This window comes from Aquarana catesbeiana, linkage group LG02 (assembly GCF_042186555.1).
Source record: "Aquarana catesbeiana isolate 2022-GZ linkage group LG02, ASM4218655v1, whole genome shotgun sequence".
In the NCBI taxonomy this organism is placed as follows: domain Eukaryota; kingdom Metazoa; phylum Chordata; class Amphibia; order Anura; family Ranidae; genus Aquarana; species Aquarana catesbeiana.
The window spans coordinates 185,239,070-185,256,712 of record NC_133325.1 but is presented as its reverse complement, the minus strand read 5'-3'; the positions used below and the strand labels follow the sequence as shown (position 1 = coordinate 185,256,712).

The following is a 17,643-nucleotide window of genomic DNA, read 5'->3' as shown; positions in this document are numbered from 1 at the left end:
CTGATATGGTTCAGAAAAATTCCTACTATAATGGTCACGTTGGGGAGATCTAGTGTAAACAACTGGATCCAGATGTTCATAACTGACATTCCTCACAGGAGCAGACCCCCTCCCTTTCTGGGGCCCCCCCTGCCTTTACTCCCATATTTCTGGCCATTTTTATGGGGGTGATTAGGAATGGGAATCCTACCATTCCGGTTTCCAGAAGTAGAAGGGCGCTCGGTTTGGTTGTGCATATTGGTATCCTGTGCCGAGGAAACCGTGAGCGCTCTTCCACTATCTGGAGCTCGGGAGGAGGGAATGTTCCCTTCTGTTGTACCCGAAACTTCCATAGGCGTATTCACATCTTTTTTTCTGCCAGTTAAACACCTGATTATTTCTATAATCAGTAGTGTCCCTTGTGTACTTCTTTTGTTTTTTGGTACGCTGATCCCTCTCTTCTTTCTCAAGATGGCTTTTAAGGTTAGCCGAGAGGGAGATGTTCTCTAAGTTCTTTGATTTCTCTATCTATGAGGGATAACCTCCCCTTCTTTCTGTCCACAAGAAAGCCAAGGAAGTTAATACCCACTTTATTAAAATAGTGGAACCAGGTCTCCAATTCAGTTTCATCCTGTTGGGGATGTATGTCCCATCTTAGACCTCTAGGGACAAAGCGTTCCTTAGAGTACTGCTCAAGGAACGCAATGTCCCATAATAGATGGATCTCAGAAACCATGAGGTTTTTGAGGCACATAAACAACCCACTCATCTGTGTTGGTGTTTAGAGCGACAAAGACTCCCTCTGTGACAATAGAGCGAGTGGTGCGATAATCAAGCACATCCATGGTAAGAATGTGGGATGATAGTGGCAGCAACAAAAAATATACTAAAACAGTGAAACAACGAAAATGCAGTATTGTTGCGCTACTCGCAAAAATTGTGAGATGACACGTAAGGAAGCAGCCAGCATCAACGATGTAGTGACAAAGTGAAACAAATGAAAAATATAAATGCAGCGCTAAATAAAATCAAAATTACATTAAAATGGTGCACACATGTGTGACTAAAAAACGTGCAGCAAAATAATAGGATGACCATTTGATGTGAAAAAGGAATAATTTGCATGAAATAACTGTTTAGTCCATGACTGTATAAGTGTCCAACTCAGTGGGCAAAATAATCGTGTAAGTGTCCAACAAGGTGGAACAATGTGTGTTTAGGTTGACAAGCAGTTAATCTTGGATGCCATAAAGATCACACAGATGGTGTCCTAATATTCTTGGATGTCATATACATAACAGAGGTGGTGTTCCATTAATCGATATCCACAGAAAAGAGTAGAAGGAGCAAATACCCTTACCAGAATAGGTGGACATGTTTGCCATACGGCTAGGTGTCATACGGGCTTGTGGATCACCGATCCAAATGGAAACTCGATGGGAGGACGTGTACGACAGGTTCCTCTGGTTCCTATATGGTAATCATTGATGAGCTGAGGGGGATGAGTAGTCCAAGGCTAGACATAGGTACTTCACCCGCAGAGGTATGATGGAAGAGTATAGCCTTCACTCAGCCAGCGTGGGGACATGTAGCAGGGAAAAAAAGGACCTCACATAGTGCTTGAATCCACATAGAAAGGTTTATTACAAACCAAACAAAGTAAAAATCCAGATGACATCAGTCGAGATAAAAGTGATCACAAATAGAAACGTTTAAAAATAGCTAATCGCAACCCGACATGTTTTCGGACTAGAGGTCCTTCTACTGGGGCATATTAGCTATTCTCTGGTAACACGCTTATATTTGTAGGCCCATAACTAGTTGAAAATCAGTATCAGCTGTAGGAACTCCCATCAGCTGTGCAGGACCGTTACAGAGCGGACCTCAGCCATTAGGAATCCAAATACATGAGATTGGCTGGCAATGGTTCCACCACCCAATCGCAAGTCGCCAGGCACGTCACATGACATCCTATTTCAGGGTGCTAACCACAGGCTCCGGCTTCTGCGTGAGGTTGGCTGACGATGGTTTCACCGCCCAATCACGAGCCGCTAAGCACGTCACATGACACCTAGTTTCAGGGCGTAGACACCAGGCTCAGGTCTCTGCGCTCCAAGCCTCGATTCCACTTAAGGAAGAGGCAAGTGAGGATCCATGGTGTGGAGCGGCGCCGCGCCGCCAACACATCACGCTCCAGCGTCATTGCACAGTGAAGCCGAGCGCTGGTGACTCAGCACCCGGGTATGTCAACGGAAGTGCTGAAAAGCGGCCCGGATATGTTGGTGATAGGGAACCATTGTCTGAATCATGATTATATAACAATAAAAAATATTAGAAAAATGTGTATAAAAAAACCTGGAAGACATAAGGACATAAACTGGTAGATAACCCAGACGCATATAAGTTCTCCATCACAACATGTAGAATACATTTGCTTAGGAAAAACCTATAAGCATATACAATGTGTATATTAGCTGGTCATGAGACGCCCCAAAAAAAGGGGGGGGGGGGGGGGATGACCAGGGGTGCTAAACCTATGAATAAACAAATGTGTGTGATAGTGGGCATATAGTTTGTAACATGCCTGTAAGAATTTTACTCGATGGAAATGAGTGCATGTTATAATAGAACAATGAGGAAAAAGTATGGATGAATGTTGTGGTGAGACGGTGACACTGAATGTAAATCAGATATAATAAGGCTTGCCTGTAGGTAAAATTAATATCTCCTAAACCTGTACGGTAGGAGATTTAAGAGATATTCCCTTTGCATGCAGCCACTAACGTCAGCGCCACTTGCGCTCTGAAGGTCTGGCAGACGCTGCTGGATCTTGCCAGGAAGAAGACTCCCGCGCGCATGTGCGGGAGTGATGTCACCGCGGCTCCGGCCACTCACTGTGCCGGAGCCGCGATCCCGGAAGAAACGCCGAGGGCAAGATGTCAGCTCTCTTGGCGTGGCCTGGGCTGCGATATGGGGGCTTCGATCTAAGGTAAGTATTTCATAATGAGCTAGTATGCAGTGCGGTTATTTATTTTTTTGATGTGCGAGTATACAACCACTTTAAGGGAGATTTCCTCTCTCTTCCAGGTGTGTCTTCGAGAGAGGAAGTAAAGGAAATTCCCATTAATGAGACAGTTGAATAATTTTCTACAGTACTTTAGCTCATGATACTTGTGTATGGCCAGATCTGTAAAAGAGCATCAGGTGGCCTGATCTTGGCGCTGTTAAATGGCTGAAAAAGAATTGTATTTCTTTTATACGTTGTGGCTGTGTTTGACCATACCATGCTGCTGTTTATGTGACCTGTGTGGGTAATAAATTTGGAGCTTTAGCAGAATCCAGCTGCCCAGGTACCTTGGGACAAAACTGTTCTGGTGAAAAATAAAAGTTGCAAATCGATATTTACAATGGAGTTAGAAGCGTAGTTGATATTTATACCAAGCTCCTTTTTTTTCCAGTGCTCGATCAACAAGCTGAAAATAGCTTGTTTAGGGACAGCTTTACTCAAAAGCCAATTAGCCAGATGTTAACACAAGACGTTGACTTTGTTGTTTTAATCCGAAGAGCAAAACACAGCTCACTGCTAAATCTCCAGTGGCATTTTTAGTTATCCTTTAAGTAGCAGATTTCTGCTAAGTTTCAGCAGGATTTTTTTGAAATCTGCTGTTCCTTGTGTTGCAATTTAATTGCTCAGATTCTCAAATTTGAATAACTCCAGGACAGGCAATATTGTATTTAATGCAGGTGCAGTGAAAAGCTGCCTTCGGTCTTGAAATGCAACATTTTCAATACAATATGCTTTTTAAAATTTGGATGCTGTAGCTGGCATAACTACCTTTTTTAAATGGCATTCTGCTTTTGTGGACTCTAGACTACAAGAGGAGCAATGTCATACTTATTAGTCCATAGGCTCCAGTGGCATCAGTAAGGCTAATACTACCCATCATGGGAAGGCAAAAAATAAACCAACCCCATGAGGGGAGTGACTGGTCAGAGTTAGGGTGGAGAGTTCGTCAGGAGCTTAGAGAGACTGAAAAGGGGGTAGAAGATAGCAAAAGGGCAGAAGGTCCAGAAACAAGAGAAAGGAGATGGGTGAAGGGATAGAGTACCCCAGGGGCTCTTGTCCTTTCAAATGGGAGGGACCTGATCAAGCTAAGGTTGCCAAACCCATAGGAATTTTTTCTTCTGTGTCCTTAAGGATCGCTGTCAGCTTTTCATTAGTAAGCATTCCATGAACCAAACTTTTGGCCTTCTAAAACTGAGGATAGGTGTTTTGCAGGACTGTGTGATGGTTAGCCTTATCTTAATGAAAATATGATTGATAAGGGTGCATTCCCAGCAAGTGACATCTGCAATTGGTTTTTATAAGAGTGCTTCCCAGGGACCCTTCCATAGGTTAAGCATTGGGTACTTTTCTCATTTCTGGGGATTAAGTACAGCGCTACGCTGAAGGCAACGAACAGCAGCCAACACACCCGTAGACTCAGGATCAAAACTAACAATAAAATATAAAAGTGTGGCGCTAATTATTACATATCAAATGAATATACAGTGAGTATAGATCAGATATTACGGTATAAACCGAATAAATACGTGAATATATAAATTAGTAAATATATAGTGGCAATCAATATACATGTATTGAACAAAATATATGGAAAACGTGAAGTATAAAGTCCCAATATATGTGCAAACAAACAAAAAAAGTCTGTAATAATGGTGAAAAGATAATGATAGCCAGGTATCTCCTGAGCATGCAGGGGGATGGTTCAGAGCCGGCACCTTGGCATATGAATAGACCGTAGAGAAACCGGAAGTGCACAGAGGATTGATGTCGGTGTCAGGACCATCACCAGAAACCAGGGAGGCTTACCAGAAAATATGGCCTGAAATGGCATATGCCAAACAGGTCAAAAAAGCTTGAAGACCACCAGGTCTAGGCACATAATCTGGCCGGATGTCATCAAGAAGGGAGGGAAGAGGATCAGCACGACTTCCTCAGCAGTGGATGCACCATGAACCAGATAATTAGTATGGATAGCATGTGAGGGAAAAAAAACTCACATAGCGTGATAACGTTTGAACTTGGATTTATTAAAAATAAAGAGAAAACAAACTCACATTTTTAGAAGATAAAAACAGCATGTAATCTTGTAGCGGTAGTTATGAGGGGTCCACCCGACATGTTTCAACTAAAAAAGTCATCATCTGGGGTGTGGACCCCCCCATACCACCGCTCTATATATAGATAAATGTTGGGTGATGACCCCCACTGGGAATGACCGAAACCGGAAGTGCTTCTGACAACTTCAATTTCCGGTTCAAGGGGTATAAATGTTCCCAAATCAAACAAAATATATGATCAAGCTATTTTTAATCAAAACAAATTAGATCCGTGAAAATATTGGTTTGATGTAAAAAAGATAGGGGACAGCAGAGTTAGAATGGCTTGGATTAGGGCCGGTATATGACCCGGAACCAAGCCTCACTCTCGATTTATCCAAGGCAAGTGGGCGGAAGCGCAGTGATGACACCACGCTCCGCCTCCTGAGACGAGCCACGCTGTCGCGCTGCGCGATGACATCATACGCGGAACGCGGCAGCGTCGGCATGCGCTCCACGTCGGTCTCACCAAGCCTCTCTTTGGGGACGCTTGTAAGTGAATGGGGAACGGTCATAACTCCCCCGGAGGTGGAGCTTTACTAGGATACAGGACCGGAAACGCCACCAAAGTGTCAGCAAAGGCGGCCACATACAGAAAAAAATGTATGATAAGTGAATAAAGGCTGAATAATTTGAAAATAAAAAATTAGAAATGTTTCCGAAGAAATCAATGGAGTATAAATATAAGTATGTTGGAAACCGGGACGTGTTTAACATAAATGGATATGAAAGTAGAATCTACCGGACATCACCAGTAGGGGGCACCAAACAATTCAGAGCATACTTAGATACATATATAAGATAAAATAGTAGGGGAATATAGTAACCAAGGAAACATAATGTAGTATATTGGATCGTACATATTCCTTTGTAGAAAAATTATTTTAAATTTACAAAATACAACTTAAAATGTTTAAAAAAAGTTTAAAAAAATATTTAATAATATTAAAAACATTGAAAAAGAGAGAACAGAAATACAAGCATGGCTATGCTTGGTTGATGAAAGAGTTGATGTCCCATTCAACGTTAATACCTTGCGGAAAATGGGACCCCAACTCGTATATCCGATATACTATTTTATCTTATATATGTATCTAAGTATGCTCTGAATTGTTTGGTGCCCCCTACTGGTGATGTCCGGTAGATTCTACTTTCATATCCATTTATGTTAAACACGTCCCGGTTTCCAACATACTTATATTTATACTCCATTGATTTCTTCGGAAACATTTCTAATTTTTTATTTTCAAATTATTCAGCCTTTATTCACTTATCATACATTTTTTTCTGTATGTGGCCGCCTTTGCTGACACTTTGGTGGCGTTTCCGGTCCTGTATCCTAGTAAAGCTCCACCTCCGGGGGAGTTATGACCGTTCCCCATTCACTTACAAGCGTCCCCAAAGAGAGGCTTGGTGAGACCGACGTGGAGCGCATGCCGACGCTGCCGCGTTCCGCGTATGATGTCATCGCGCAGCGCGACAGCGTGGCTCGTCTCAGGAGGCGGAGCGTGGTGTCATCACTGCGCTTCCGCCCACTTGCCTTGGATAAATCGAGAGTGAGGCTTGGTTCCGGGTCATATACCGGCCCTAATCCAAGCCATTCTAACTCTGCTGTCCCCTATCTTTTTTACATCAAACCAATATTTTCACGGATCTAATTTGTTTTGATTAAAAATAGCTTGATCATATATTTTGTTTGATTTGGGAACATTTATACCCCTTGAACCGGAAATTGAAGTTGTCAGAAGCACTTCCGGTTTCGGTCATTCCCAGTGGGGGTCATCACCCAACATTTATCTATATATAGAGCGGTGGTATGGGGGGGTCCACACCCCAGATGATGACTTTTTTAGTTGAAACATGTCGGGTGGACCCCTCATAACTACCGCTACAAGATTACATGCTGTTTTTATCTTCTAAAAATGTGAGTTTGTTTTTCTCTTTATTTTTAATAAATCCAAGTTCAAACGTTATCACGCTATGTGAGTTTTTTTTCCCTCACATGCTATCCATACTAATTATCTGGTTCATGGTGCATCCACTGCTGAGGAAGTCGTGCTGATCCTCTTCCCTCCCTTCTTGATGACATCCGGCCAGATTATGTGCCTAGACCTGGTGGTCTTCAAGCTTTTTTGACCTGTTTGGCATATGCCATTTCAGGCCATATTTTCTGGTAAGCCTCCCTGGTTTCTGGTGATGGTCCTGACACCGACATCAATCCTCTGTGCACTTCCGGTTTCTCTACGGTCTATTCATATGCCAAGGTGCCGGCTCTGAACCATCCCCCTGCATGCTCAGGAGATACCTGGCTATCATTATCTTTTCACCATTATTACAGACTTTTTTTGTTTGTTTGCACATATATTGGGACTTTATACTTCACGTTTTCCATATATTTTGTTCAATACATGTATATTGATTGCCACTATATATTTACTAATTTATATATTCACGTATTTATTCGGTTTATACCGTAATATCTGATCTATACTCACTGTATATTCATTTGATATGTAATAATTAGCGCCACACTTTTATATTTTACTTTTCTCATTTCTGGCAGCTGCTTTCATAATATACAGGAAACATGGCTTGTACTCCCTGTACAGCTACTGGAAGGACCTACAGGGAGTATGTTGACCGCTGCATCCAAGAAATTGTCACCACAATGGTGTTAGGAGTGGTGGCAAGCACACATCCAGCTTACTCGCTGCATTCGGTCTCGACTGTGGCTGCTTTACTCCAGCCCTGCCATGCAGCATCCTATAAAATGAAAGGGTATGGCTTATATGACAGAGCCCACAGATGTACTGGTCATCAGTCATCATGGTGATCAGTATCTGTCTAGCCATGCCACTTTTTTTTTTTTTTTTTTAATTGGCTAGCAAGCCTGGAATTTCAACTTTAAAGTGTCACTAAATCTACATCACTACACCAGTATAATAATTGTTTCCTTCTCAATTGCATATGTAATTTTATTTGACTTGCCATGCTCAAATAATCAGTAAAAAATCAGTTAAATAATATGCCTCCTTTCCTCTTTGAGGGTGGCTATGCTGGCCCTACATGGGCTTATTGTCCGCACTCCCGGCAGATATAACAAACTTCTTCCACCTGTAAAGTCAGTCGATTTCTTAAAAGCCCTGGCTAGTACCTAGCTGATGCATAGCAGAGCCAGAAAAGGCTATTGCTTTGCTGTCAGGCCCCCCTACTTTATAGGAGGTACCAGACAATGCGTGATAGTGTGCACACATTTGCATTGCTGAATGCCAACATATGTAATCTTGGGATTTGTAGCATGAAGCTAGCAGTGCATGTGACCATGATTCTACTGCACTGCTCAAACTGTAAGTTTGGCAACATCCTCGCCATTTCAAGGTACACTGAAAATTAGAATAATGAAAGGGACATTGAGAAAGCACATTCAAGGAAATGAAACCTGAGGTGATGGTTTATATGTAATGTTTAACTGGCACATTGTGTACATACTATACGAAAATCAGAAGAAAATTCTTTGGTCGAAAATGGTCGGCGGATTTTCTTAGTGTGTACGAGCCTTAACGAAACAATACTTTTTAGCTAAACTTGAAAACAAAAATGTAATTGCAGTGTCTGCATCAATTTACTTTACCATTGTGAAAAAAAATTATAAAAAATTCATATGGGTACATTGTTGCGTGACCGCGCAATTGTCATTCAAAGTGTGACAGCGCTGAAAATTGGCCTCAGCAGGAAGGAGGTACAAGTGCCCAGTACGCAAGTGGTTATGCTGCAGACCTAGAAAATGCATGCAAAAAGGGTCTTCTGTGTGACGTTAGAATTTATCCACATTTCGGTTTCAGGTCAGTAACTCTTAGGCCTCCTGCACACGAACTTAAAGGGGTTGTAAACCCGTGTGTGTGTGTGTGTGTGTTCACCTTTAATGCATTGTATGCATTAAGGTGAAAACTTCTGTTGCTGACCACCCCCCCCCCCCCCCCACCCCGCTTTACTCACCTGAGCCAGTTCATTCCCACGCCGGAGATGCGTTCTACCTCTGGCTGGGGTTCTCTGCTCTTGATTGGATAGATTGATAGCAGCACAGCCATTTGTTCCCGCTATTGTCAAGTCCGGCATTCTGTGTCTATGGACGCAAATGCTGGACTTGGGAGTGCAACCGCACAGTAACCCCCAGGGAGAGCGTTTCTCCTAGGGGGTTTACCGATGCGAGGAGCCGTGAGTGCCGTGGGGGGACCCCAAAAGACGATGAACGGGGCCACTGTGCAAAATGAGCTGCACAGTGGAGGTATGTATGATATGTTTAACAGCTTCAGCCCCGGAAGATTTTACCCTCTTTCTGACCAGAGCACTTTTTGCAATTCAGCACTGAGTCGCTTTAACTGACAATTGCGCGGTCGTGCAACATTGCACCCAAACAATTTACGTACTTTTTTTTTTTCCCACAAATAGAGCTTTCTTTTGGTGGGATTTGATCATCTCTGCAGTTTTAATTTTTTGCGCTATAAACATAAAAGAGCGACAATTTTTGAAAAAAAAAGTATTGTTTTTTACTTTTTGCTATAATAAATATCCCCAAAAATATATAAAAAAAATTTTTTTTTTTTTCCCCTCAGTTTAGGCCGATATGTATTCATCTACATATTTTTGGTAAAATCGCAATAAGCGTATATAGATTGGCTTGGGCAAAAGTTATAGCATCTACAAAATAGGGGATAGATTTTTTATTATTATTATTATAATTATGTGTGTGTGTATCTGCAATTTTTATTGTGACTGCAACGTTATGGCGGACACATTTTTGGGACCATTGGCATTTATTACAGAGATCAATGCTATAAAAATGCATTGATTACTGTAAAACTTTCACTGGCAGTATAGGGGTTAACACCCCTAAGAAATGGCCTGGTGTGCATGAGGCCTCAAAGTTTTGAAGATATTGAATTAACAAGGCATCAAGGCAGTTGAAATTTCCAACAGTGATGGCCTCCATATTTATTTTTGTACAGGTTTTGTTTAAAGGGCAACTTACAGGGTGGTTGTAAGTTAAGAGAAGTGTGTGTGTGTGTGTGTGTGTGTGTGTGTGTCCGTCCTCCCCTTCCCCTTTTTTGTTCATACTTAGGTGGATGCACCTGCCGGTTTTAAGACTGAGGACCAATTGATCAAACACCGCCCTGAGCAGAGAGCTCATGACTGTCAGTCGCCGCTCTCTGCTCTGCCCCCCGGGCTCACTGAAGTGCTGATCCGTGGAGGGGGCAGGAGCGGCCGGCTCAAGTTGTCAGCGGCTTGCTGAGCCAGGTGGCGGTCCAGGCATGTGGACGGATCCCAACTTGATTGTTGCGATTTTTCCCTGTCTGGACCGGCACTGTAATGGCAGCTGACAGCAGGCTTCAGCCCGCTGTATGCTGAAAACTGGTCACAGGAGTGCAAAACAAACTGCACTCCTGTGAGCCACAGCCAATCGAGCTTTGGCTGTTCTTCTCCTTTAACATAACCCATGTACTTTTTGAGTTGTAAAGGCTGTGGCTGCTCAACTCCCAGAAGAAAAGCATGAAATAATATCACACTTGGGAACTAGGCTGTGGCAGCCTCCAGTGCAAGATGGGAGCCTTGGTTGTGACAGGAAAAATCCTGACAGGCTTACTCTCGGTTGGTATCGGCTTTACTAGGTCGTGTGTGTGTGTGTCTGTTACCCAGATTATAGGAAGTTTTAGGTTTTCTTTGAACTGCATTAATATTAATGGTTTAAGGGTGTCTTATTTTATTTATTTTTATTGAAGACTGCTGTCTTCATTCGAAAGCGTACCTGTAACGACAGCTAATTATAGCCTGATCAAATAAGAGAAAATGTGTTTTGTTTTTTTTTTTTTTTGTTTTTTTTTTTGTTTTTGTGTTTTTCTATTTTTTGCCCTGTTTAAAATGAGGATAACGGTGAACATTTAATCAGTCTGAGCATATTACATGATAGATGCACATTTGATCTCTTTTGAATGTTCTACCTTTTTGGTTTGTCTAATATCTGAGAATATTGTGCATAGCAGTCATGGGATATCAGGAACTTCTGGAGATATACTTTCCTATTGGACTTTGTGCTCTACAGTGTATCTGTGTTTTGTGGTTTTAATATTTCTTTAGAAAAACGTGGATCACAGATATTTGACTCTAACTAGTAATCTTAGTCACATCAAAGTTGCCATCATGTCTAGTATTGTCAATGGATTAATGCATCCTTGTCTTTTCAGAGCTCAGGAAGAAGTTGGGAAGGAACTGGCCCAAGTGATGTAAGGAGTCCTAAAATATTGTCAAGCTAAGCCTGTGGACAAGCAAACCTCTTGCTTTGAATTCCTAACATATTCTAACAAAGATGTCTCGAAAACACAGTAATAAGGGTAAGTTAATAAATACTAGTCAATATGTATGCCAGGTTGTTTTAATAAAAGCTGAATATGGTTTGTTTCTAAAGAACTGTTAAAACATTGAAATAACCAGTTATATCTTTTTAAAATGTTATGCTTACCGAAGTGTTTAGCTAAAATGTTTTTCATTTGTTTTGGATCAAGTGTCATAAGTATTAGAACCCTTGTCAAACTTCTGTTGACATGTGTCTCTTCAGTGCAGAGATTCATCCTCTTTGTCTGTCTTGGAAACCATTGTTAAAGCGTAGTTCCACACATTTTTTAGTTTAAGTCAGCAGCTACAAAAAGTGTAGCTGCTGACTTTTAATAAACAGACACTCACCTGTCCCACGATCCAGCGATGCAGCCGACCGAAGCCTCGCTCCTCTCCTCCCTCCTTTCTGCCGGCGCCATCATAGCCACTGTGGGCACCTGGCCGTGACAGCTTTCGGCTTCATGGCCGGGGTCGCACTGCGCATGTGCAAGTCGTGCTGCACTCTGCTAGTGGCCAGGCAATCTTCTGGGACCTGTCGCGTGTCCCAGAAGATTTCTGGCAGGGAGGGGCCGCCTAGGCTGAGAGGAGGAGTCGCCTAGGTGGCCAAGTGCAGGAAGAAGGAAGTGGGACAGGAAGGCCCATTCTAAACCAAGTACCCACTTTTGGGCGGAACTCCGCTTTAAAGTGGTGAAAAATCAAAATTTTACAGTTTTCACTAGGATAAAAAGGTGAAGGTAAATGTGGTGATAGAGATAGCAAGGTCGGAAAAAAAAAATGCAAAAATTGGGGGAAAAAAGTGTTGAATGTATTGATTACTTGATAATCAATATATATAACAGGAAAACCTGCCCATGAAACATTTCTGGAACTGTATATGTAAAGTCTTAACCACATACAGACAGCCCCTGTCGTCATACGGCTGCATTTTAAAGAGGGATATCGTTGTTCTAACAGCAGCTAGCTGCCATAACCCCAGTATCCTTCAGCGGGCGGTCCTCTTTCAGATAAAAGTGGTCTCAGCGGCAGATTCGCTGCAAGATCACTTTTATCAGGGGCGGGAGAGGGGCCCCCCTCACGCCACGCTCCGGTGCTTTGCGCCGCTGCCAGTGGCTCCGGTAAGCTGCGGAGGACATCGGATTGCATCCTCTCCCCTCTGTGGTATGGAGCTGAGTGAGGGGAAGATAGCCCCCACCCTGCTCAATACCATTGCAGGGCGGAAGAGACGTTAAAATGTCACTTCTGCCCATAGCTCTTAAAGGGACTTTTCTCACCTCACCTTCCAGGACGGCAAAACACGAGAGGTGATGGCACACAATCAAATCACAGCTGTTTATAAGGCCCCACCTTACCCCTTGTCCCTCAGTATTGTTTGTGTTTCTCCCACAGCGAAACGTTTTTTTAGTCTTCTGGTCAGAGAAAAAAAAAACAGAGTTGGATGGTACCCCTGTGAGCCAGGTGTAGGAATGCCAGTGAGGGCTGCACTTATCTGCTGCCTCAGAGTTTCTCACAGGTCGCTCCCAAAACGGCACTTGTGCAGGCAGTCTGGACATTTTAAATTCCCCGCCGTTGCATGCCGCTCAGCAGCTTGGGTCTCCGGTCTTCACCTGGTGCAGCGGGCGCCATTTTGCCGGAGTCCAAACAATCTAAGCACCAAGGGGAGGACTCGCGCGCTCCAAGCCTCACTCTCGGGCTGAAATTTCCTGTCACAGCAGGAAGAGGTGAAGCAAGCCCAAAGAGACACAGGAAGTGGGTTCAAAGTGTGGAGGAGACGCCGGACCTGCGTGGCTGCGGAGACTGAAGCATTCCTGCTCACAGCAGGGCTCGGTGAGCTGTAAAGAGCTAAAAGTTTGTCTGAGTCCACCTCATGGACAAGGAGGATGGAAAGACAGCACAGGTGGCTGCAGGCAAGAGCAAGGCGGGACCGGGTAAGTGCCATTTTCTTACCTACTTGGGGGTTTGACACCAGATTAGATGATCCCTGGTAATCCCCCATGCCTTCTCCTCCGGGGAAAAGGGACCTGCAGCCATGATACAGGGGGCAGGAAGAGTGACTATGACTTGTTCCCTCTTTTCTTGCAGATTCCCTAAGCAGAGCACAGGAGGTCTCTGACAAACCACCTTCCTCATCTGCTAGCACCAGTGCCAGTAAAAAGTGTGGTAATTGCGGGGAAAGATTGTCAAAATCCCACACCAAGCCTTTTTGTTATAAGTGTATTAACAAACTGGCTGGGAAAGAGGCCTCAGGATTAATGAAATATTTTCTCAAGTCTGTACAAGAGGAAATATTGGCCACTATACAATCTTTCTGCACCTCTACTCGCACACCCCTAATAGTAGGTTCAGAGGAACCCACCCCTAAAGAGGGTCCCTCATGACAGGAGAGTTTACTATCCAAGCCAGGACCAAGTATCTCTTACTTTTTTCTCTCAGAGGCTCAGCCCAGGGAAGAGGATGAGATGGAGGAAGCAGAAAGCCAGGCAAACTCTGAGCCCTCTTCAGATGAGGAGGCTAGATTGGGTCTGGATAGTGATGTAAAAGACCTCAAGATATGTAGTCACCTCTTCAGCTTAGAGGACTTGGAGGAACTCCTCCAGGCTATCTATGCCACTGAAGAAATCCCTGAACCAGTTAAAGCAGAGCTCCACCTTTAAAAAAAAAAAAAAAAAAAAAGCCAGCAGCTACAAATACTGCAGCTGCTGACTTTTAATAAATGGACACTTACCTGTCCCAGGGTCCAGCGATGTCGGCAGCTGATCCATCGCTCGTCTCTCGGCTGCCCCCACCGCCATCCTTGGTCAGGGAATCTGGAAGTGAAACGTTGCGGCTTCACTGCCCGGTTCCCTACTGCGCATGTGCGCGTCGCGCTGCGCGTCTTCACTGGTCCCAGTGTTCTGGAAATGGTGTGTTTCCCAGAACACAACAGGGGGGGGCATCTGCGGATATTCTGTGGCTATCTATACCCGGAAGTGGGTGCAGATACCTGCACCCCCCTCCCCACTGAAAGGTGCCAATTGTGGCACCGGAGGAGGGGAGGAATCCGATGAGCGGAAGTTCCACTTAAGGGTGGAGCTCCGCTTTAAGGAAACCTCTGTACAGGATAAGTTGTACAGGGGGTTGGTTAAAAGCCAGGCTAGGGTTCCCCTACACCAGTCTCTAAAGACATGGTTCTTCAGGAGTGAAAATTTCCTGAAAGGAGTTTGCTCAGTCCTAAAACCTGGAAGAGAAGGTTCCCCTTCAAGGAGGAGGAAGCAGAATTTTTTTTAAAGGTCCCTAAGTTGGACGTCACCCTCTCCCAGGTGACAAAAATGTCTTACCTCTCCTTTGAGGACTCTGGGAACATCCGGGATGCAATGGCCTGAAAGTCAGAGTCCCTGCTGAAAAAAGCCTGGGAGCCCAATTCCTCAGCTATGGCCCCTGAAGTAGCAGCAACCTGTGTGGCCAGAAATACAGACTTCTGGATAGAGAAGCTTAGTAGACACTTCCCCCAAGGAAATAAGTCTCAGGATAGTCTAGATTCCCTTTCAGTGATAGGGAAGGCTGTTGCATTCCTGGCTAACGTGGCAGTGGATTCAGTTAATGCCTCTGCAAAAACAGGAGCACTGCTTAACTTGGCCAGGAGGGCCATTTGGGTTATAGCCTGGGAAGGTGATCTTACCTCCAAGGCCAAACTGTGTGGCTTGCCCTTCGAAAGATCTTTGTTGTTTTGCTCAGGTCTTGATGATACTTTTGTCTAGGTCCTCAGAAAAAGGGAAGAAATTTCCTGTTAAACCCAAATGGGAAAGTACAAGAAATTTTTCCGAGGCCCCTCGAGACAAAATCAACAAAGGTCCAAGAAGGAACCCAGCAGAAGGTGGAGTTATGGTAGAGGCAGGCAAAAAAGGTAATTTACTCTTTTCCTCTCCAGGCCAAAACACAAAAGATCCCAAGTGACGCCAGAATCGGGGTAGGGGGCAGACTCATTTCATTCCTCAGTGGGAGGAGATTTCAGACAGTCCTTACATCATCAGTCTGCCCAGGGAAGGCTACCGCCTAGAATTCTCATCAGAGCCCCCAACTATGATCACGTTAACGCATCTTCCCAAGGATGCATTAAAAAAGAAAGCCCTATTAGACGGGATTCAGGAACTAGCAGAACAGGTGGTAGTTATGGTCCCAAAAAGCCAGCTTTACCAATGCTTTTACTCCCACATTTTTGTGGTACTCAAGCCTTCAGGAAAGTATCGCCTTTATTATAAATCTCAGGAACTTAAACAATTTCCTAGCATACAAAAGGTGTTCCATGGAGAGTATTTACTCAGTGCGGAAAAACCTACTGAAGGCTGTCTTTGTGATCACCCTGGATCTTAGGGATGCCCATCTACATGTTCTGATTTTCCAGGAACACCAGGCTTTCCTGAGATTTTCGGTAGTAACACAGGAAGGAGTTTTCCATTGGCAGTTCAAGGCATTTCCTTTTGGGCTAGCGGCAAGTCCAAGAATCTTCACGAAGATTCTAGCAGAGGCGGTGGCCCATCTCCACCTCCAGGGGATAGCAGTGATACCCTACCTGGGTGACTTGCTCATTTCCGGTCCATCAGCTGCTCAGGTGGAAACAGATACCCAGAAGGTGATCTCTGTCCTGAAAAGACTAGGCTGGCTGGTAAACTTGGAAAAATCCTCCCTGAAACCAGCTCAGGTCCACACCCACCTGGGTTTCCGGGTGGACTCTCAGGCTCAAAAGCTTTTCCTACCAAGGGAAAAGGTGGAAAAGGTTGACTCGGCCATCAAAAGGCTGATAGGAACCCCTGTGTGCTCCAGGAGGGAGATCCTCAGGGTCCTGAGGCTCATGTCAGCCAGCATTCCAGCAGTTGTCTGGGTGCAACTGCACTCAAGGGATCTGCAATCCTTCCATCTTTCCTGTTGGGACAAAAAGAACGAATCCCTAGATGAAAGTCTAATCATTATCCGTCGGGTAAAATCCTCCCTGGTGTGGTGGTCAGTTCCAGGCAACTTGGAAAAAGGCAGATCCTGGGGTCGGTGGGATCCACTAAAGGTCACCACAGACGCAAGTGCCCAGGGATGGGGAGCTCACCTAGGGAAAGCCAAAGCTCAGGGCTCCTGACAGAGGGAAATAGTCAGATCCTCTTCCAATCTTGGGGAACTCAGAGCGGTGGGCGAAGCCCTAAAAGCCTGCGAAAAGACGGTCACAGGAAAAGAAGTCCTGGCCTGTTCAGACAATGCTACAACCGTAGCTTATCTGAACCATCGGGGGGAACCAGGTTACAAACCCTTCTAGCCTTAACGAAGGAGAGCCTGACCTGGGCCAAGCACAGGGTAGTCTCCTTGTCAGGGGTCCACATAAGGGGCACAGACAACCAGGAAGCAGACTTCCTCAGTCGCCAACCTGTCAGAGTATGGGAACTGAACACGAAAGTGTTTAGAGTACTAGTTCAAAAGTTTGGCTGCCCAGAGATTATTAATAATAACAACAATAATAATAATATTATTATTATTCAGGTTTTATATAGCGCCAACAGTTTACGCAGTGCTTTACAACATCAGGGCAGACATTACAGTTAGATTACAATTTGGTACAAGAGGAATCAGAGGGACCTGCTCGTTAAATAGACCTCTTTGCCAATCAAAAAACCAGAAGGTAAAGTTCTTTTCTCTCTCAGGAAAGAGTCAGAGTGCTTGGATGCTCTAGCGCAGATCTGGACCTTCCACTTGGCTTACGCTTTACCCCCTCTGGCACTGATTCCGCAAGTCATTCAGAAACTCAGCCAGGTTTCAGGCAGTGTCCTCCTCCTAGTGGCCCCATGGTGGCCAAGAAGGGCTTGGTTTGCGACCTTGAAGGCACTTTCAGTAGCGCCTCCCTGGAAGCTTCTGGACCTTCTCTTGCAGGGTCCAGTGCTGCACCCCAGACTGGGATTCTTTCATCTGACGGCCTAGTTAGTGAGCGCCAGATCCTTTAAGAGCAAAGTTTGCTCAGACAGAGTGATACACCCTCTCCTCTTAAGCAGGAAGGTGACAAGAAAAATTTACTTTAAGGTTTGGAAAGTTTTTTTTTTTTTTTTTTTTTTTTTTGTGTTTTTGGTGTAAACCAAAACAAATAGTTTCCACTTCTATTCCAGT

General features: G+C 44.3%; 1 protein-coding gene across 1 annotated transcript in view; it reads left to right on the top strand.

The window, feature by feature from the left end:
• Window positions 1–17,643, top strand: part of SPATS2 (spermatogenesis associated serine rich 2) — a 149,742-nt gene that overhangs the window by 18,585 nt on the left and 113,514 nt on the right. The window contains exon 2 of the mRNA XM_073614025.1: window positions 11,382–11,528. Coding sequence (XP_073470126.1) covers window positions 11,504–11,528 — 25 coding nt within the window. The 5' untranslated portion in view covers window positions 11,382–11,503. The remainder of the gene's footprint in view (window positions 1–11,381; window positions 11,529–17,643) is intronic.